At 33.7% G+C, this 22,793-nt stretch overlaps 1 protein-coding gene across 7 annotated transcripts in view; it reads left to right on the plus strand.

The window, feature by feature from the left end:
- Nbea (neurobeachin) overlaps window positions 1–22,793 on the plus strand; it is a 628,163-nt gene that overhangs the window by 346,728 nt on the left and 258,642 nt on the right. For all 7 annotated transcript variants that reach the window (XM_047553976.1, XM_047553978.1, XM_047553977.1 and 4 more), the window contains one exon: window positions 2,476–2,642. In XM_047553976.1, the coding sequence (XP_047409932.1) occupies window positions 2,476–2,642 (167 nt within the window). The remainder of the gene's footprint in view (window positions 1–2,475; window positions 2,643–22,793) is intronic.

Below are 22,793 nucleotides of genomic sequence, written 5' to 3' on the forward strand. Positions count from 1 at the left end.
GACCCAGCCAGATGAAAAGCATGAGACAGAAAATAGCTATTGTCGCTTTCATACACATAACCTCTGCTTCATTTGGTCAGATGAGACAGCAAGCACTTGTCTTATGGAACTACAACAACCTTATTTTGAAAAAAAAATATACCAGATATTTTAAACTTTGATAAAACTATAGTGACAGGTGTTTGTCAAGGTGAAGTTTTGCATCACTTGAGCAATAAAAAACATTGGATATTTATCAGAATATCATGCTGTAATTTGGATGCCAAGAAAAAATTGAGTTACTATTCTTTGAAGAATATATTTAGGTATAAGACATGTTAGAACTCAATAAAATAAGAATATTCAATTAACTTTCAACTTCTGTTAGTAAATAAGATTTAGAATCTTAACGGAATTCCTGCAGGATCAATTTCGAGGCAATCATATTTCCACTAAGAAAATCAGGATGTTTTGTGGAGAAGTAAGCAGATCAATATTTGTCATATGAGAACATTTAAAGTAGATTTTCAAGCAACCAGATATTAGTTATGAACTTTAATACATATTTAAGCTAAGGACACTGTTTCTCAACCTTTTATTATTATTATTATTACCACCCTCTGAGGAATCTTTTTAGACATTTTTTCCCCTAACTTCTCCCCAACCCCCAGAGAATTTTTCAAACCACCAACATGATGTATGTCTGTTTGGGATCTTTATTTGCATCTGTACATAATACATTAAAAGAGGAAGGTTTGTTTCACACCCCTACACACACCAATTTATTCCCTGTTAGTGATGAGATCACTCCCATTATAGATTCATGGCTCAGTGTGATAAGAGGTTTTGAAGGGGACATGAAGAATTAATGGTTTTTAGATTAGAGATACATAGCATATAATGTTAATGTACATCTAATTTTGGATGAATATTGTTTTTAACACAAATTTACATTGTTCTTAGAGCAATATTTAGTAAATGCATTGATGTTTTTGTGTATGTGTGTGTGTATAGTTTACCAGACACATAACTCTGAAATTCTAAAGAATTTTACCAAAGTCTTGACAATATACTAGGACTTTTCGATGGATTTCTCTACCCCCCCCGTATAAGCCTAAAATTAAAAGAAAAAGTATATTTAATTTTAGATGGGTACTTCACAGTTAAGTTTTTTTTTTTTTTAGTTAACTACTGTAATTGTTAAGGAAGAAAAATGAAAATTTAATTTTACTCTCCAATGAGCTAATGAAATATTAACCTCATTACCAAGGCAGATCCTTGTACTAATTGGTGATTCCCTGTACAAAAAGATAAATTGGAAAATGAATTAATCCTTCATAGATTACTACAGGGTTATTTCTCTAAAAAAGATTACTTGTGGTAGCTGTCTGTATCAATAGACAAAAGGATATGTTCAGATACCTTCTATGAAGAATATTTTTGCATAGTTGTGATGAATGGGAATAGTTATATTTTCTCAGATATATGAGATTTTTTTTATTCTTAGTTATATGACTTGTATTACACACTTGCTAATGCTAAAATTTGCAGTCATATTAATCTGTATAAAAACTACTATACAAAAAATAAAACTTACACTTAAAGAGATTCTCCTTTTAATGTTCATATGGACCGTTTTGATACGCAAAGAGATTCATTTATAAACTGTGTTGCTAACACTGTGAGCATGAATACAGACAGCTGACATTACAACTGATTATTATGGAAAAGAGAAGATAAGAATAAGGGAGTAATTCTCATGAGACCTTTTGAACACATTAGATTTTAAGTTAGAAGGGAATACTGAGAAAATCTTGTCTCAACTCCTTATTTTACATAAATGGAACTAAGTACATTAAAAAAATGTAGTTTGCATAGTGTGAATTAAAATTCAGGTCTGCTATATTCCTAAATAACTTTTTCTTCTATACCACATTTCCATGAAATAAAAAACTACAAATTATATGACATTTTTGTATTGATATGTAATTATCAGGAGTATACCTTTTAAGTGAGAATATAGATTAATGTAACAAGTAGATTTACATTTTAGGAAACCATTTCTGTTTGTAGAATGATAGTTTTTGGACATGAAAGTCATATTTTCAGAACTGAACAGAATCATGAAAGTCTTTGATTACTTTATTTAAAGTCATACAAATTATTTTACACACACTTTCAAAAGAACACTTTTACCAATTTAAAAGACGACTATATGTATTATTTAGAAAAAAAGAGAAAATTACATTATCTGAGTTTTTCAGATTGAATTGTTATTACCCTTTCACTTGCTGTTAAAGATCAGATCTTTAGTATACACAGTAAAAAAAAAAGTTTATTTATTCACTTTTTGTTTTTTTTTATTATTTGTCATACACAAATTGGGTACAACTTTTCATTTCTCTGGTTGTCCACGAAGTAGAGTCACACTGTTTGTGTAATCATACGTGTACATAGGGTAAAAAGTTTATTATTTTATATTGTATTTCTTTTCAGTCCCAGTGTGCCCAATATGCTGCAGATAGAAGAGAGGAAGAAAAGATGTGTGACCATCTTATTAGTGCCGCTAAACATCGTGATCATGTAACAGCAAATCAGCTGAAGCAGAAGATTCTCAATATTCTCACAAATAAACATGGTGCTTGGGGAGCAGTTTCTCATAGGTGAGTTAAAATAAATTAAAAGTAAATAACTCATGAGTTAATTATCATAGTTGAAAATAAAGCTGCGACTATAAACTTACTTAGAAAATATGACTATAAAACATAAAAAAGGGCTTGAATTTAGTGGTTCTAATCTTCATTTGAATGATTTAGAAGAAAATCTAAACTTTTTAAATTGTTCAAATGGAAATTATTAATAATTATATGTAACAAAATGGAGAATATGTTTAGGAAAATATTTTTAAATTGATTCATATATAATATGAGTTCAAGGCATAAGGTGTGGCTCTTTTTAAAAGAATAGCAAATTTTTAAAAAACTATCACATATATATTTTTCTTAGTATTTCTTATATACAATTATAATATAATTTGCTCTGGAGAAGTAATATATTCTTTTTAAGAGTTTTCTTCCTTAATTTTCCATTCAGACTTAGATGGGAAAGGTTTTCATCCAAACTTACAATATTTATGATATTATAATATAGCTAAAACCAAAATGTTGATTATTTAAGTATTATAGGTGGTTTTCTTTAAGTTTTGTGGGCCTGAAAATATGTGTTTTTTTTTTAAATGTCTGTACAATAAAGTTTTCTAAAAAATTATTGAGTCTAGTCACTATATTTAGGTTGCTGATGTTCTGTATTTTCTATATCATCAATCTAAATATATCTTCATTTTATTTGAACTCATGAAATATTATTATTAAGTCTCTGGCAGAGTTTGATGGTTTGTCAGATGTAAACAGGACACTACTGTAAAGCATTCTGGGAGAAAGTGATTCTGATAGAGAATATTTAACTGTCTGTCCTGGGATTACAAGTATAAGATAAATTGAAGGTAAAATTGTAATATCTTCAAAAATAGTCAAAAGTGAATATTTGTGCATTGTAATAACCCACAACATCTTTTTATTCACTGTTTGTGATATGCTGGGTATCATTACTAAGAAATTTACATAAATGATTTCACCTAATCTTTAGAACATCACTATCAAGGGCGATGCTTAGGTTTTCTCTGTGGTACAATGAGTAAATTGGGGCTGAACAAAATTTATATAGCATTACATTTCTTATATAAACACAGTGTGTATAGTTTTACTGAGCATTTTCCAGGGAAACACAGAAACAGAACTAATAGTTCATATATTCTAATAGTACATATATAAAATAAATTTTAGAAAATTTACTCAAGTGATTATGGTGGCTGGTAAAATGAAATAGGTAGAATAATGCAGCAGGCTGGAAACTCCAGCATTATTTCTGTTACTGTCTTGAGGATGAATTCTTTGTTATGTAGGATACCACTTTTTTCCTATGGTCTTCAACTTATTGGATGAGTCATACTCACATTATAAAACATAATATACTTCACATGATGTTAACCAATCAGAGATGTTAATTACATTATAGGGCGGAGGTTTCCACCATTCTTCTCTTCCCTACATACAGTAAGATTTCAGCTGAGAGACAGAGATAAAAAAGCATAAAAGGTTTACTTAGTGAAATGGAAGTTTACTCTGAGGTGCCAGCCACCTCCAAGAGGAAAAATGGCTTTGGGTTTTTCATGTGGCAAGTTTCTATACTTGGACTGGGACCCTCCCTCTTCGTGTGTGTGTATTTGCAATGGTTACCGCAGTTACCATGGCTTAGTGTGCCTGTGCCAACTTTACCATATTGGAAATTTTTTCAGCAGGAGTCATATCCATTTTCTCCAGAATTGTGGAGTTGTCCGACCATAAGAAGGAGTTGGACAGTGTAATGACCAGTTGGGTGCTTCCCAGGAGCAGAGCCTGGATTTCCTTTTCCCACCTCCCTTGCTCATGTCTATTTAGCTACCTATTCAACACCTTCACAGCGATAGCTAGAATATTTGACCAAACAATTACACATTATAGCCTAGCCACATTGACATATAAAATTGAACCATTACACAAAGTAACAATAACATGAATATTTTACTCATCTGTAGAATTTGCCTCTTTTTTGTGTCATTGAATTGAATTTATCCAATATGGTTAGGACTGTAGTGTTATTTACAAATAATTCAGCTGATAATGTTTAGGATAGTGCCTCAAATGTGTAAACCCATGCATAGTTTGTGCCGTAATTGTTTATTAACATGTAATACAACTGGGCTTCCATAACTGTAGTCATGTGGTAACTTGTTAGGTACATCCTCAGCTTGTCCTTTTCCATGTCATTAAAGTGACAGAAAGAGTATCAGGGCCTTTCAGAAGAACAGGTATCTTTATTTCCTTTCCCCCTAATTACTAGTGCTAGGAGAAAAAACACACAATATTTGTCTTAATTGGTTCTTTTTAGTTACATGTGACAAAAGGATTCATTTTAACATAATTATAAAAGTGTAGGACGTATTTTGTTTTAATTCAGTCCCCAGTATTTACCCTTCTCTTCCCCTCCTCCATTCCCCTGTTCATTTCCCTCTACTCTACTGGTTTTTCTGCTATTTACTTATATATTGCTTTTTATTTTTTTAAATTAGGGCCTTATGAATATGAATGTATAATGTGGTATATTCATATATGTACATAGGAAAGGTAGGTCAGATTCATTCCACTGTCTTTCCCTCCTCCCTTCCCTTCATTTCCCTTTTATTACTTCACTGATCTTTCTTCTATTATTTTTTTTATCCACCCCCCTTATTTGGATTAACCTCTACAGATCAGAGATAATATTTGACCTTTGACTTCTTGGGACTGGCATATCTCGCTTAGCATGACAGTACCCAGTTTTATCCATTTATTGTCAAATGCCATAAAGTCATTCTTCTTTAAGGCTGAGAAGTGCTCCATTGTGTATATACACCATATTTTCATTATCTGTTCATCTCTTGAAGGGCACCTAGGTTGGTTACCTAGCTTGGCTATTATGAATTGTGCTACTATAAACAATGATGTGACTGCATCACTATGTATGCTGATTTTAAATCCTTTGGATATAGAATGAGGAGTGGAATAACTGGGTCATGTGGTGGTTCCATTCCTAGTTGTTTGAGGAATCTCCATACTGTTTTCCAGAGTAGTTGTACTAATTTGCAGTCCCACCAACAATGTGTGAGTGCCTTTTCCCCACATCATCATCAACATTTATTGTTATTTGTATTCTTGAAAATTGTCATTCTGACTGGAGTGAGATGAAATCTCAGTGTAGATTTGAATTGCATTTCTGTAATTGCTAAAGATGTTGTGCATTTTTTCTTATATTTGTTGACTCTTCATATTTCTTCTGTTGAAAAGTATCTGTTTAGTTCCTTTGCCCACTTATTAATTGAGTTTTTTTTTTTTCATGTTAAGTTTTTTTGAGTTCTTGGAATATCCTAGAAGTTAATGTCCTGTCAGAAGAGCTGTTGGCGAAGATTTTCTCCTATTCTGTTGAATCTCTTTTCACACTTTGATTTTCTTTTCTGTGAAGAAGATTTAAATTTGATGCCATCCCATTTACTGATTTTTTATTTTATTTCTTGTGCTTTAGGATTCTTTTTGAGCAAGTCAGATCCTGAGCCAACATGTTTGGGTGTTGAGCCTACATTTTCTTCTACCAGGATCAGGGTATCTGGTCTAATGCCAGGTCTTTGATCCACTTTAAGTTGAGTTTTGTACAGGGTGAGAGGGGTTAAATTTTGTTCCACTACATATGGATTTCCAGTTTTTCCAGCACCATTCGTTAAAGAGGCTGTCTTTTCTCCAATGTTGTTTTTGGCACCTTTGTCTAGTATGTGATAACTGTATTTATGTGGATTGATCTCAGTGATTTCTACTCCATTCTATTGTCTCATGCCCGTTTTGGTGCCAGTACCATGCTGTTTTTGTTACTGTAGCTCTGTAGTATATCCAGTGTTGTGATACCTCCTGTTATGCTAAGGATTGCTTTGGCTCTTCTGAGCCTTTTATTTTTCCAAATTAATTACATAACTGCTTTTTTCTAATTCTGTGAAGAACATCATTGGAATTTTTATTGGAATTGTGTTGAATCTCTGTAGTGCTTTTAGTAGTATGGCCATTTTGACAATATTAATTCTGCCTATCCAAGAACATGGGAGGTATTTCCATCCTTAAAGGTCTTCTTTAATTTCTTTCTTTAGTGTTCTATAGTTTTCATTGTGGAGGTCCTTCACCTCTTTTGTTAGATTGATTCTCAAGGGTGTTTTGTTTGTTTGTTGTTGTTGTTGTTGACTTTGAGACTATTGTGAATGAGATAGTTTTCCTAATTTCTGTTTCAGCAGATTCATCTTTGGAGTATAGGAACATGATTTATTAATAGGTATTAATTTTATATCCTGCCACTTTGCTGACTTCATTTATGAGTTCTAGAAGTTTTCTGATGGAGTTTTCTAAATAGAGGATCATGTTATCTGCAAACAGAGATAATTAGAGCTCCTCTTTTCCTATTTGTAACCCTTTAATTTTCTTCTCTTGCCTAAGTGCTCTGGCTAGATTTTCAAAGACTGTGTTGAATAGGAGTGGTGAAAGTGGGCATCCTTGTCTTGTTCCTGTTTTTAGAGGAAATGCTTTCAGTTTTTCTTCGTTCAGAATAACATCAGTCTTGGGTTTGTCACATACAGCCTTTTCAGTGTTGAGGTAAGCTCCTTCTCTCTCTAGTTTTTCTAGTGTTTTAAACATAAATGGGTACTGTACTTTGTCAAATGCTTTTTCTGCATCCACTGAGATAATTATGTGATTCTTGTCTTTAAGGCCTATTTATATGGTGAAGTACATTTTTTGATTTTTGTATGTTTAACCAGCATTATATCCTTGGAATGAAACCCACTTGGTCATGGTGCACTGTCTTTTTAATGTGTTTTTGTATGCAGTTGAACAATATTTTATTAAGAATTTTTGCATCTATGTTTATCAAGGATATTGGCTGAAATTTTCTTTCTTTGATGTGTTTTTGTCTAGATTTGGTATCAGTATGATACTGACTTTGTAGAATGAGTTTGACTGAGTTCCCTCCTTTTAATTTGAACAGGTTTGGTATCAATTTTTCTTTAAATGCCTGGTAGAACTTTTCTAAGAATCCATACAGACCTGGGCTTTTCTTTGTTGGAAGGTTTTTGGTATCTGCTTCAATTTCATTAGTTGAAATTGATCTGTTTTAAGTTTTCTATATCCTCCCAATTCAAAATGGTTAGGTCATATGTCTCTATGAATTTGTCCATATCTTCAAGATTTTCTAGCTTATTGGAGTATAAATTTTCAAATAGTGTCTAATGATCTGGATTTTAGTAGTGTCTCTAGTGATATTTTGATAATTTGAGTTTTTTCTCTTTCTTTTGGTTAGTTTGGCTAAAGGCTTATCGATTTTGTTTTTTCTTTCAAAAAACAACTCTGTTTCATTGAGCTTTCATATCATTTTTTAAATCTCAATTTCATTGATTTGGGCTCTGATTTTAATTTTTTCCTATTCTACTGATTCAGGCATTGTTTTTTTTTTTTTTTTTTTTGTTTTGTTTTCTTTTTCTGGGGCCTTGAGATATAATGTTAGATTGTATGTTTGGTCTCTTTCTATTTTTTTTAGTGGTATGAATTTTCCTTTTAGAACTTGCCTTCCTACTGTTCCCAAGATTTTGATATGTTTTATCACTATTCTCATTTACTCTTTTTCTTTGTGGGGGAGGGGCATTTACTGGGGATTGAACTCAGAGGCACTCAACTGCTGAGCCACATCCCCAGCCATTTTTTGTATTTTATTTAGAGACAGCGTCTTACTGAGTTGCTTAGTGACTGACTGCACTGTTGCTGAGCTGGCTTTGAACTTTCTCAATCCTCCTCCCCCAGCCTCCCAGGCTGCTGTGATTACAGGCATGCACCACCACGCCAGGACTATTCTCATTTACTTCAAAGATTTTTAAAATTTCTGCCCTGATGTCTTCAGCCATCCACTTATCATTCAAAAGTGTATTACATCATCTCCAGGTGTTAAAGTGGTTTTTAATCTTATCATTGATTTATAATTTCATTCCATTATGATCTTAAAAAATGCAAGGTATTATTTCTAATTTTTTGTATTTGCTAAGATTTTTATTGTGACCTAAAGTATGGTATATTTTAGAAAATGTTCCATAGACTGCTGAGAAGAAATGGAATTAAGTTGTCAGATGAAATATTCTGTACATGTCTGTTAGGTTTACATTATTACTTGTATTTGTTAGTTCTGTACAATCTTTAGTTTTTGCTTGCATGATCTATCCAGTGGTGAGAGAGGCATATTGAAGTCACTCAGTATTATTGTATTGAGGTCTATTTGATTCTTAATATTGAGAAGGATTTGTTTGATGTATGTAGATGCTCCATTGTTTGGGACATAAATACTTACCATCATTATATCTTGTTGATGTATGATTCCCTTAAGCAGTATGAAATGACCTTCTTTTTCTCCTCTGATTAATCTTGGTTTGACGTCCACTTTATCTGATATTACAATAGCAACCCCTGCTTATTTACTAGACCCATGTGAATACTATGTGGATGTCTTTGCCTGTGAGATAAGTCTCTTGCAGCATATTATTGGATCTTGCTTATTATCCAGTCTGCCAACCTATGTCTTCTGATTGAAGTTTAGATCATTTATATTCAGTTATTATTGAGACATGATTTTTACTTTCTGCCATTCTAATTTACTTATTTTTTTTAACCTTATGTCATTTTTTAAATTCTAATTAGTCATATTTGTCAGTAGAATGCATTTTGATACATCATACATAAATGGAGTACAACTTCTCATTCTTCTGGTTGTATATGATGTAGACTCACACCAGTTGTGTTAGTCATATATGTATACAAATTAATAATGTCTGATTCATTCTGCTATCCTTCTTATCCCCATATCCCCTCCCCTCCCTGCACTCCCCTCTGCCTTATCCAAAGTACCTCTTTTTCCATAGAAACCCCCCCTTATTGTGAATTAGATCTGCGTATCAGAGGAAACATTTGGCCTTTGGTTTTTTGGGATTGGCTTATTTCTCTTAGCATGATATTCTCTAGCTCCATCCATTTACCTGAAAATGTCATAATTTTATCCCTCTTAAGACCAAGTACTATTCCATTATGTATATATACTACATTTTCATTATCCATTCATCTGTTGAAGGGCCTCTAGGTTTGTTCCATAGTTTGGCTATTGTGAATTGAGCTGCTATAAACATTGATGTGTCTGTGTCACTGTAGTATGCTGATTTTAAGTCCACTTCACTGAAGAAGAAATACAATTGATCAACAAATATATGAAAAAAATGTTCAAAATCTCTAGCAATCAGAGAAATGCAAATCAAAACTACTCTTAAGATTTCATCTCATTCAGTCAGAATGGCAGTTATCAAGATATAAGCAAGGATGTGGGGAAAAAGGTACACTCATACATTGCTTATAGGGCTGCAAATTGGTCCAGCCACTCTGGAAAGCTGTATGGAGATTCCTCAGAAAACCTGGAATGGAACCATCATTAGACCTAGTTATCCCATTCCTTTGTTTATATCCAAAGAACTTAAAATCAGCATTTTCATTTATTTCTAATGTTTAAATTGAACTTGTTTCTCCTTTAGTTGACTGTTCTTGTATAATTCCTCCCTGTGCTGCTTTTAATTTTTATTTTTCATTTCTTCTACATGAAATGTTTTATAGAGTTTGTTTTGTAGTGCATGCTTTCTAGTTATGAATTCTTTTGGCTTTTGTTTATCATGGAAGATATTTATTTCATCTTCAATTCTGAAGCTTAACTTTGCTGGGTATATATATTCTTGATTGACATACATTAACCCCCCCTGGATTTTAGATTCTAGATTGAAAAATCTGTTTAAATCCAGATTGGTTTACTTCTAAATGTGACTAGTCACTTTTCTCTTGTAGCTTTTAAAATTCTATCTTCATTCAGGTACAAACCTATAATAAAGTTCTGGAATAGGTCATATAATTAGTTATTAAATTTAGTAAACTTGCTATAATAATTTAAGTGAGGGCTGAAAGGGGTAAGGAAGATAGAATGGACAAAAAGAAGAGGGAAAACAGAAAAAGGAAAGAAGGAAGGAAGAAAGGAAGGAACAAAAGATATAAAAAGATAACTTATATCAAGGTAGAAAGGAGAAATAGACAAATGGTTGGTATTTTAGATAGTAGCAAGTAATACAAGAGGATGAGTAGTGAGTAAGAGGAACAGGTATAAACTCGAGCTATGAAAACAGGATTGATTCCAATTGATGCTTTAAATCATTAGATGAAATATGTTCAAACGGGTTAAAGGTACAGTGTTGGCTATTGTAGGTTGACAATTATCACTCAAGTTAAAGAGTTATTTATATGATTAAATTTGATAGCAAAGTTGTTTATATAATCCATGTCAAGGTGAAGAAAACTCCTATTGAGTCTTGGTTTGGATTTCATTGGAACTTGGACATTTAGCAGATATCCATCAGTCTTTGGCTGTGGATCTCTCCTGAGTTGCAAGGGCACAGGAGCCAATTCCCTAGTTGCTGTCAACCTCCTACCAGCAGCTTCTGGTTGGTCAGCTCATGTACCTGGTCCCCTCTACAGGATCCTTTTCATGGTAGTGAAAATCCTGGTGACTGACTGTGAGTGCAGGAATTCTGGTTGTGGGTTTTCTGTGGGTGTTCTGTGGGGCAGCAGTATTACCCTTTCCATTTCCACTCTAGGGGTGCTGTAGAGAAGAGTCTCAGGTGGTCACCTAAAGTCTAGTTTCCACTGTCCCCAGTTGTGAATGGGTGGCATTGATTCCCTGTTACTAAGTCTGATGTAATTTCCTGTGAGTGTCCAAACAATTCCTTGTCACTTGCCTATTCTAGTCACAGGTCAGGCTGTGTAGTGGTTCAGGCTGGGATCAGTCCCTTTTACTGAATAATTTCCTTCTGGGTCTCTATGTCACTGGATATTAAGGGAGCTTCCTTCTGGTACAGCCCTGGGATCCCAGGGACTATCTCCCCCAACCCAGGGTGCTTTTCCCCAGTGCCAGTGGTCTGGGCCAGGTGAATCTGCTTTCCTTTGTTCAGGACCAAAGCTGCTTCCTTGCTTTTTCTGACCTGAGCAAGTGGGTGCTACACAGAGCTTTCCACCCTTGCTTGTGTCACAGAGGCTGAGCAGGTTAGATACACTGCTCAGCGCAGGTCCCCACCAGCCCATTCCTTTCCCTTGTTTCCTGTAAGCGGGAGGCAGAGAGGGTTTCAGCAATTTTCATCTAGTAGTGATTCTTTTAAAAGTTCTTTCTGGCTGGATTCTTAAGAAGTCGCACTGCAGACTTCCCTCTGATTTAATTTGCACCAGTAGGTATAGGAAGACTCAGTGCTGATTTTAGGGGGTGATTGGTTTGCTGAGGGCTCCAGAAGATGGCTGCAGACACCTGTCCAATTTTCTTTTCACAATTTTGTTTAAAGCTGTTTGTGCTGTTTTATGGACCCTTCTATTATCATCACACTTTAATTTTTATCTATCTTTCCAGCTGTTTTTAAGTGGGTGAGCTTAAGAAATTTTCCACTCCCCCCTCTCTCTTTTTCTCTCTGTTGACCCTCCCTCCCTCTCCATCCCCAAGGTTCAGGTTGGAGCTAGGGGACTCTTAGTTTGTTTTCTACTCTGGTAACCTATCTTCCAGCCTCTCCAGGTCTCAGACTATGTAACATCAAGCCTTAGAGCATTTGTTTTGTCACCCACCTCTCATTCTGCTTTTCCTTCTCTGCCTCCTTTCTTGTTGTGAGGCGGTTGGGACCCACTGCCATCTTCCCTCTGTCCTTCAACTTAGCCATTAAACTAAATCTTTAAGCATAGGTATTGTTTTCTATAATCTTCATTAATTTTGATTAACTAATAGGGCTCAGTCATTGTACCTCTTTTTGTTTTTGTTTTACTCTCTAGATAACTTTCCAGTCTCATGGTTTAAAAATACTGCCAATACATTGACAATGCTCAAATGTATTATCGCTAGTCCAGGTCTCCCTCTTGTCTCCAATCTTGTACATCCATCTGTGTCTGTGACATGTTCCCCTTGGATATCTAATACTTACCTCAGTCTTGAAATGTCAAAACTGAGCTCTGATATTTTTTTCCCAGTCCAGTTTCTCTCAGATTCTTCTCCATCCCAGTCAAGGAAAACTCTGTAATAACCCAGGCCATAAGTGTTGCTCTTAGCTTGACTACTCATCACACATTTCATCTTGAGCCATTCTGCAAATATTATTGACTTTTCAACAAAATATATACAGTATCTGCTTCTCACATTACCCTCCATCTCCTTGGTCCAGTCCACCATCAGCTCTCATTTGATTTATTGCAGCAACTTTTGAATAGTCTTCCTGTGTTTCTCCGTGTACTTCTAAAGTCCTTCTCAGCACAATAGCCTGGGTGCTTCTAATTAAAATGGAGATCCATTTTGTCCTCTGCTCAGAAACCTCCAGAGCTGTGCTGTGCAAGACTGGCCACTTAGTCACATGTGGCTATTCAAATTTAATTAATTTAAATCCAGTTTTAATAAAACTTGGTGCCTCAGTGGTGCTAACTGAATTTTAAGTAATCAATAACCACCTGTTGCTAATGACTACCATATTAGACTGAGTAGAACATTTTCATCATTGCAGAAAGTTCTTATTGGACACTGTTGCCCCAGGCACTTCCCAAGTCACTAGGGGGAGAAGAACACACCTTGATTGTAGACTGGACACAATCTGGCATTCTTAACTCTTTCACCTCCCCTCCTACCACTCTTCCCTTGGTCCTTCTGATTCTAGTCACTGCAGCTTCTTGCTTTCAAGGCATACTTGCTCTGTTGGAATGCTCCTCACCCCGCACCAAAAAAACAAAACAACAAAACAAAACAAAAACTTTTAGCTAGATTTCCCACTTCATTCTGGTCTTAATTCAAATGAGACATTCTCCCTAAAAAGCTTTCTCTAACCACTCTAAATTTCACTTTTCCCAAATATTTTGTGTTTTATTTCTCTGCTCTATTGCTCTCTTTCCAACACCTATAGCTAGTATACTATATGTTTTACCTGTTTATCAATTTTGTTGTTTTATTTCTCAATTGACCATATGCTCCATAATAGAAGGAATTTTCCCCTTTTATTCCCAGCACCTAAAATAATGACTGATAGATTCCAAAAATTTTTTGTTGACCAAATTAAGACTAAATATTTGGTACATACCCTCCTTTTTTTAGTTATCATAATGATGATGGAATGGTAGAACGTAACTATTCTCTGGGAATAAATTCATATTTTAAATGAAATAGTTTAAAAAAGTACTTGTTCAAAAAGTACTTGTCCCTGCATGAAATGAAAAGTGATAGAGTCAGCATTGTACTAAAACAGTTGTTTATAAGCCCAGTAGTACTTCATATAGAAAATTTTATATATTCCAACTAAATCAAGAGTTCCTCAAAAAGGCAGGAAAATATGTTACCACTGAGCTACATTCCAAGCCCATTTTATTTTTTATTTTGACACAAGATCTTGCTAAGTTGCTGAGGTTTACCTTGACCTTATGATCCTCCTGCTCAGCCTTCCATGTGGCAGAAATTACAGGGGTGTGCCACAATGCCTGGCTTAGGCAACTGATTTTATTTTATTTTATTTTATTTTATTTTATTTTATTTTATTTTATTTACCTATCTGTTGGTGCTGGAGATCAAACATGCACCGTATCACTGAGCCACATCCCAGCCCCAAGGAAAATATTTTAACAGCAAAAGTTACTTTGGAATACTGTTCAGCAAATGTTACCTATTTGTTTTTCACATAAATGGCCAATTTACACAGTTTTCACAGTAGATATAAATTGATAGCATTATTCTACACTAGAGTACAGTAGATATCTCTAGTGTGGAATAATGCTACCAATTTATAAATGCAAGAGAAATATATGTGTTCATGATTATCATTGCTAACCCAGTGGGGATAATATATTTGTTGGTATATATGTCATAGTTAAGAAGAACTGAAAAATAATTCTCCCATAGTAGAGTGACCCTTGATCTTTTAGTTGGAGTTCATCTTGATTAACCACTTAACTATATTTGATAGTCTTCTTAAAACTGTACAATCTTGATCACTTCTGTTCCCCTGCTACCTGACTGACCTCATATCTTACCCTGCACCTTCTCAGCCTAGAGCTCACTTCACTGCAGCCGCACTGGGCTCTGCCTATGTTGTGAACAAGCTAAACACCCCCTTGCATTTGCATGCTGTTCCCTCTCTCCAATATACTTAGAAATGCTTGTGTCCACTCATTAAAGTGTCCTTCTCTGACACTTTATTCTGTCAGAAGTAGCATACCTCTTTGTTCCCTCATTACTCTCTACTTCTGTAATTTCTTCATAGCACTTATCACCTAGCATATAATGTTGTACTATTTATTTGTTACCTGTTATTATGGACTTTTATTTACTGCTATATTCCCAGTACCTAGATTTCTATGGAAAATATATGTTCAGTAATTACCCATGAAAACTGCTATGCATATTTACTGCAGCACCACGTGTAGTTTTAATAAAATAATCTTTCTGCACAGAATTTGAGCTTTATAATCAATATTAAGCACTTTTATTTATTAGCTGTGTAATCATGAGCAAATAAATTTATCTCTCAGATGCTCAAGTAATCTAGTGGAGTTAAACAGTTTCTACTTAATTGTGTTATTTCAGTGGCAAATGAACTGTTGTGTGCAAAATGCTTATTGGCACAGTGTCTGACATGTAAGGGGTGTCCAATTTCCATCTACTTTTTATTTCCTTTTTCTTAGTTTGCTACTATTTGAAAAATTATTTCTCATGCCACTTAATAACCCTTTAATTTGCAATACATGATTTACTGGTTTTATTCATTTCATCAACAGATAGCTCATGAGTTCCTATTTGGACTAGAAATAATGATGAGCAAACTTGCCCCATACCTTAAGTTTATAGAAATGGATTTAAATGAAAAATTATAGACATAAAACACGTGAACTGTGTCATATTTAGGAATGAAAATTCAAGATACTTTGAAGGAGTATATACAACAGAAGAGCTTTATTGTGAATTAGGAAAGAACTTCTTTGAAGAAGCCCTGTTTAAGTTAAGAACTGAAGTAATGAGTAGGACATGATTAGCAAAGAGTGGAGTGTAAACATTTGGAAGAAGAGTGTTGGATACTCTGACCTTAGAAATTAGCAAAAGGAACAGAAAGGAGGCTGATACGTCTAGAGCTTAATGAACAGTGGCTTAAATATGAGGAGAATAACATATGAACCAGATGATTTAAAATCATGTAGATCATGTTAAGGATTTGTGGCTTTATCCTACATTACATGCAGCACAAAGTATTTTGAAAAGACAAGTAACATGATCTGACTTATGTTTTAAAAAGATTGGTCTGGTTGCTTTATGGAGACATGTACTGGAACAAATAGCAAAGTATGGTTACCCCCATTTTTATGCAAGTTATAATGTCTCCTCTTCATATACAATTCCCTGGCTTTCTCTATCTTTTCTAACCCCACTTCCTCATATTTTACAGTTACTATCTCTGTTTAAATCCTCTGTGATATATAGCACATGGTTTATAGCTATGGCCTTTACCTGTTTCTTCCATTACACTTCCTAAGTGTAGGGATTGGATACTAATTATTTTTATATCCCTGTTATCAAATATATGTTAAATTTGAAGGAATTTCATTCCTATAATGTTCAGCTTGCCATTTTTCTAGTTTTTATTGTTAAAAAAACCTTTTTATTTTGATCTTTTGAATCAGTGGTGTTATCAACATATTTCAGCATTTGAATTAGTATTTCTTATTGCTTAAATTACGTAAGTCATAAGAACATATGTGAAAATCAATAGATTTTAATAGGCTCCTAGGTTTACTAGGCATCAATGTATGTACATGTGTGATCTTAATTTTTATTGAGCTTTTTTCATGTAATCATTACTATTCAGATTTTGCTTCTGGGTAAGATATCAGTAGAAACTCACATTTATTGAGCACAGCTATGTTTTGGCAATAACTATACTGATACTTGGTTATCTACTGTCTTAATTTCATCTTAGTAACTGTGTAGGGAGATTTTATTTTTCTCATTTTATAGATAAGAAATGTAAGAGTAATAGGGGGTGAATTTCTTGCCCAGTTTTACATAGCTATGTAGTAGAGATCAGAAGTAGATTTGACCCTAAAGCCCATCATCATTTCAATGATGAAATTATTCACTCATTGTATTAATTATAAAAAGTACCAAATGAAATAATGAAATACAAAGCACTAGCTAAATAGGAATAAGACTTGAAAATATGAGGCTTTACAAAGTATTTTTACTATATTGTATTTCTAAGACCTGAACTCAATTGACATCAGAATTGCTGCCCATAGAAAGCAAGAGAGAACTTGTATTCTGAACCTAACAAGCGTGCGTGACTGTTAAAACAAAGTGAACAAATTAGTACTCTCTGGAGAGAGTTAACATTGTCTAAGTGTCCCACAGCATAATATTTTAAATGTCCAGGATATAATCCAGAGCTACTCAATATCTACCAATCTATGCATTATGTTTTTATTATAAAGAATTGCAATCAAATATCTAATTCTTATTTTAAAATTAAATAATTACAACTCAGATTATCTGTTATTTCTACACAAACACTGATATATCTAAAGTGCATAAATCAGTTTTCCTTTCCTACAACTGAGGAAAACCTGTAAATGAATTAATTTTCACTAGATATATTTTGTAATATATATCCCAAATAACTATACCATTCTCTAATAAAGATTATGCATTATTCAGGAATGGCAAAAAAACTACCCCTAGCAATTTTAAAATAGTTTAAAATGTCAATATTTTAATTAGGAGTATTTAATTTTTGAGTTCTACACTCAAAAAATATTATTACAAATCGTGGTGCTATGTATATTGATGGTAATTGGATTAGATTAAATAATATACTAATTGTGATCTCAGTAACACTGTGACATCTAATATAACTCCCTCAAATCCCACAAAATAAAATGAAATAAAAATCTGCTTAGAAAATAAATGTATTTGTGTCACAATCCTTATTTTTAAATGACTATGAATCTTCAAAGAATACTATGGTATACTTTTATGATAGCTATGTAAATGAACATAATAGGTTCAGATAAAAAAGTCATGGTTTTTGGAGTCAATCTGGTATTCTGTACTTCCTAAACAAGAGTTTTCATATTCACTGACTCAAGATTTTAAAGTCCAGATAATAACTTCAGATAACTTCAAATAAGCATTTTAAGCTTGAAATAATAAAGAACATAAAGTAAGCACTCAATCATAAAGTATGCTATGAGAAGTAGAGCTATAAAGCAAAATTTGTGTGCTTTTGAAATAAACTGTAGGTTTGAAATATTCTCATACAGTCCATATTCACTTGCACTTCCTGGCTCCACTCCTATTTTACTTTAAACGTTCACCACATTGCCTTCTATCATAGGAACAAACTACAACCACCATTGTTGGGTATTTATTTAAATTCAGTTTAATTTGCCCTGGGTCTCTTCCCTGAGTGTGGTGGAAAATTCAGTTTCAGCTACTTATAGGGCCCCCGCACATACATACACACGGACATATTAAGATCAGGCAGAAAGTCTAGTAATCTTACCTAGTGTAAGCCCAGGGATCTTCATTTCACTCTGGGTTCCAGGATGATTCTTGGTTTGTACTTGAAGGTAGATCTGTTTCTGCCTTAAATGAAGCATTAGTTTCATCAAGGCAAAGAGATGAGGCTCCTACGGTAGAGTTAACATATGTTCCTGCCCTTTCATTGGGAGTAGAAGTACCCCATCACTTTTAGCACTATCAACTTCCCAGCCTTGGGATAAGCACCCAGGTTACCTTGGCTACTTCAGTCTCTTCACCACAAAGAAAGCCTCCCTGTCCATCCTCTCTTGTAGGAAAGTTCAGGTAATGTTTAAAAAGAAGGTCTCTTTTAAACGGAATGCTTCATGTGTCTGCCCAGAACGTAAGAGAAGTCTCATGTCTCCTGGACTTAACATTCCTCCTCATTCTGAAGGGGTTGACCTAGAGAGAGGTGGAAATATTGCCTGTTTTTTTCTGACCCTTTTAGATTCCCAGCCCTACCTCTTTCTACAACCATCTTAAAACATACATCTGATTCAGAGGTACTGAAGCTAGAATAGAGTATTCCCTCCCACCTTGGAAATTTGAACCCTGATATGCATCTCATCCTGTTCTAACTGATTGAGGTTACTAATTCTAGCTGCTCTAAAAGACAAGACATAAATTAGGTTTGGTAGAATCTTGGTGGCTTACTGATTTAATAAAAAGGTAAGAATCAAGGATGTTGCTCAAGTTACTGTCATCATTCACTAAGTGAATGACAGTGTCATTCTTGGACCTGAAAAATACAGAAGGAAGTGGTATAGAGCAGAAGATGGTTATATTGAATCTGCATTGCCTGTGATATGTTCTAGTGAACATGTTTACCAGGAAGTAGAAAATAGAACTCCAAATGACATAAGTCACTACTTATGCACACCATAACTTCCTCAGAGATATTCCAAACATACTTTTTAATACCCAACAAATTCTGTCACTCTCATCTGCCAGAAAACAGAAAACATTCTTAATTTACTTTTTTTCTTCAGTTTTTCCTCTATTCATATAACCTACATAGAGATATATATGAAAACACATATAAGTTATTAGCAAGTCCTGTCAGCAATACATCTAGAATATATACTTTATTCTTTCAAGCTCTGAAAATAGTTAGAAGATTGATTCTTCCAAGGTTGTGTTTTGCTGGGTAGATTCTTCCAGGTAAAGGAGCAAGTATATTAGGAATTAAGTGGTCAAAATGATCAAGTATGCAGTTAGCCTGAGATAGTTAGAAGGGTAAGTAAGGAAAAGAAGGCAGAAAATAAAGGGGTCAAGGGAATAAGCATCATTGAAGTAAAAGGATGGGAAATTGTAGATACATAAATTTAAGATATCAGAAATACAGCAATCCAAGATTGACACTTCCGGATCATGGTCATAAGAGTGATAGAGGGAAGTTGTTTGAAGATCTTGGTAATTAGGAGGTAAAGAAACCGAAAAGATAGAATCTTGCATTTGACATTTAAGTTGAATTACTCAAGAAATTCCAGTTTTGAGGGGTGGCAAGGAAAATCATCAGCATCTTCTGAGTCTTCAGTAGATAAGAGGATTGGCTTGTGGGGACTGGGAGAGGACCTCAAGTGAAGACAAAGATAAGATTGTGTTGCCTGTTTTTGCAAGAGCCTGGGAAGAGCCTCGGTTTATCTTTCTTAATACAAAATATAATGCAAATGAAGAGAAGTGGAAAATACGTTCCGTATGACAGAGCTTAAATTCTGCACTAGAGTTCCAGTACAGATCACATTGGTAAAAGTAATGACTTGGAAGAACTGGGATGTCTAGATCAGTAGAAATTTTATGAATCAGAAGCAAAACTATCTGTATTTGGATATACATGTCATAGAGGCTAAAACCTCTATGACCCAGTTGATTACCAACATCATTTCTGTGACTTTTGTCCTTAAAACATATAGATTGTTTTTGAAAATTAAGATAATTGTTTTAATAAGTCTCTCAGAAAGAAAACACTTTGTAAAATTCTTGGTTCGTGCAGTTAAAAATATATAAAACACTCAAATGAGGATATTGGAAAAAATACATTGATAAAAAAATCTCACAAATACTAGGCTAGATTCTGAACCACAAAAAAGTCATTAGTTTTAAAAATAAAAATTAGTTTTTATGTATTCCCACATTAACAAAACTCCTCCTTGACTTACAAATGACGTTAACTTTTTTTTTTTCACCATTTGGAGAAAGTACTTAAACTGAGATTATCACACTCCCTTAGACCTTAATTTGACTACTAAGAAAAATATGCACTACAACACTGTAGATAATGTTTCTCAAGCAGTAACATTTGTTATCTTAGAAGACTTTTAAGGCATTTTTGTTGGGAATCACTGAAGATGGCATATTAGGCTGGTAAGATAAATCTCTATCTATTTTATACTCTTGCTTTTTAGTTCAGAGACTTATATGTAAATATCATCTACTTTCCTTAAAACAATGTACTTAAATCCATTACCTTTATACCTAAAAACATATATTAAAGATTGAAGAATTTTAACTCCAACAGTTTTTTTCTCTTCATATATCCTCTTTTTATAACTCTGTATTTTGTTTTTGTAATTGAAAGGAATAGATTAGTTTACAGTGATACTGCTCTGTGTTACATACACACTAAAATTGTATGCAATAGATTCTGAAGTATGTTTTAATATTTGTGCTCCCAAGTAGTTTAATGTCCTTTGTCAATAATAAGGGATGCCTGTTTAGTTGGAAAGTGCCATTGCCCTAGAGTGCTGTATTTTGAAGTCATCTGTCATGGATACATTGTAGAGAGAGAAGACTATTTATGTTTATGGCATTTTAAGTAACTGAGTTAAGCCCTTTGGAATATAGAGAAAAGGCTTGTTTACTGTCATCACTATTCACTTAATCCTGCGACCTTGACATGATAGCATTCCCATAAATCTCCCTGTGGGTAGTTCAATAAAACAGATGAACATCAAAATGCAATGATTGTTTCAGCTTTAGGAATTAACTGTTTGATGGAATAAATATGACCCAGATAGGCAAAATTACTGAGGAATTCTACCCGTCCTCTTTTCTAACAAATAGTACTTATTAGAAAATAATTGTTTGCTGAAATTTGTATAGATGAAAATACATATAAATTACATTTATATTGTGACTGGCTTTTTAAAAAGCAGTTTTAAATCTATATACTTAACATTGTAAAATACTAAAGTTTATAGCAAAGATATTTTAATAAAGCTTTATATTGTTTTATTGTATTTTTCCTATTGTTAATTTTCTTTATATTCACTCTTTTTTATATTTGTGATTATGTAATTACTCAAACATGAATTTCTAACTTCAGTACCTCCCCCCACCCTCAGCTACTATTGTGGATTCAGGAGGAAAAAAAAAAAAAAACTGGGACATTGGTGCATTTGAGAAACAAAACTTATAGGCACCATTAGGAAAAAATAATGGAAGAAACTAGGACTCGGCAGCATTCAATCCTCACTGTACTGTATTCCACCAGCAGCCCATGTTCCAAACCAGAAGAAAATACAAGTTTGGTTTAACATCATTTGCAAAAGTAAAGGCTATACATACTCTCATTGCTTAAAGAATAGATCTGGAAGATAAATGATCTTAGAGGAAGTTACTTTGCCACCCACCGACTTTCATATGCAAAAAACTTTTTGATAGGTTGGAGTAGAAAACCTTTATTCCTCTTTTTGAATGGGATTTTGTACATTGCATCCTAATGATAAGTTCTCAACACCAAAAGTATGCTATCTAATATGAAATTTGTAAAAAAATCATAGAATGTTTTATGTAAAGATTGTTGTGGAAATTATGTATAACATAGCTATAAAAGTCCTCATAGCATTTTTAGTAGCTACCCAGGAGAAAACTTAAGAAAATGAACGCTATGAAACCTGTTGAAAAAGAAGAGCAATCATTAACATAATGTAAATACTCAAAAATGAGGCAAATCAAATATCTTTACTAATTTAATCTTTGACCACCAAATTCAAGTTAAAAAACAATCCTCCATGAAGATACTGTTTATGTGTCAATAATTAAATGGTCAGCTATTTTACTTTTTTAGATAACTGAGCCCAAGAATACTTTCTTTTTTTTTTTTAACAGCCTTCAAAGCTGATACAAGCCATAAAAATTTCACTCTTATTATTAATGTGGAAACTACAAATTGTAGCATCCCCTGGGGGACAGTAATAGAAACTGTTTTCTTCCAAGTGATGCTCTTATCTATTATCATTATTCAGTAAATAGTTACCAAACTATACTTAAACACCCTATAGACAAAGATGCTGTTCAGAACTAGAGAATGGAGTATTAAATAAACAATATTTGTAAGTCTTTTGACTCATAACATAAATCTTGAAAATTAAGTAAAGCTGGCTTTTGGAGGAAGAAAGACTTTTGAGAGCTATTCAATAAAATATGCCAAATATACACTATTACATAGGCTTTTTTTTGCATACCGGGGATTGAACTCAGGGGCACTCAGACACTGAGCCACATCCCCA

Source organism: Sciurus carolinensis, chromosome 5 (assembly GCF_902686445.1).
Source record: "Sciurus carolinensis chromosome 5, mSciCar1.2, whole genome shotgun sequence".
NCBI lineage: Eukaryota > Metazoa > Chordata > Mammalia > Rodentia > Sciuridae > Sciurus > Sciurus carolinensis.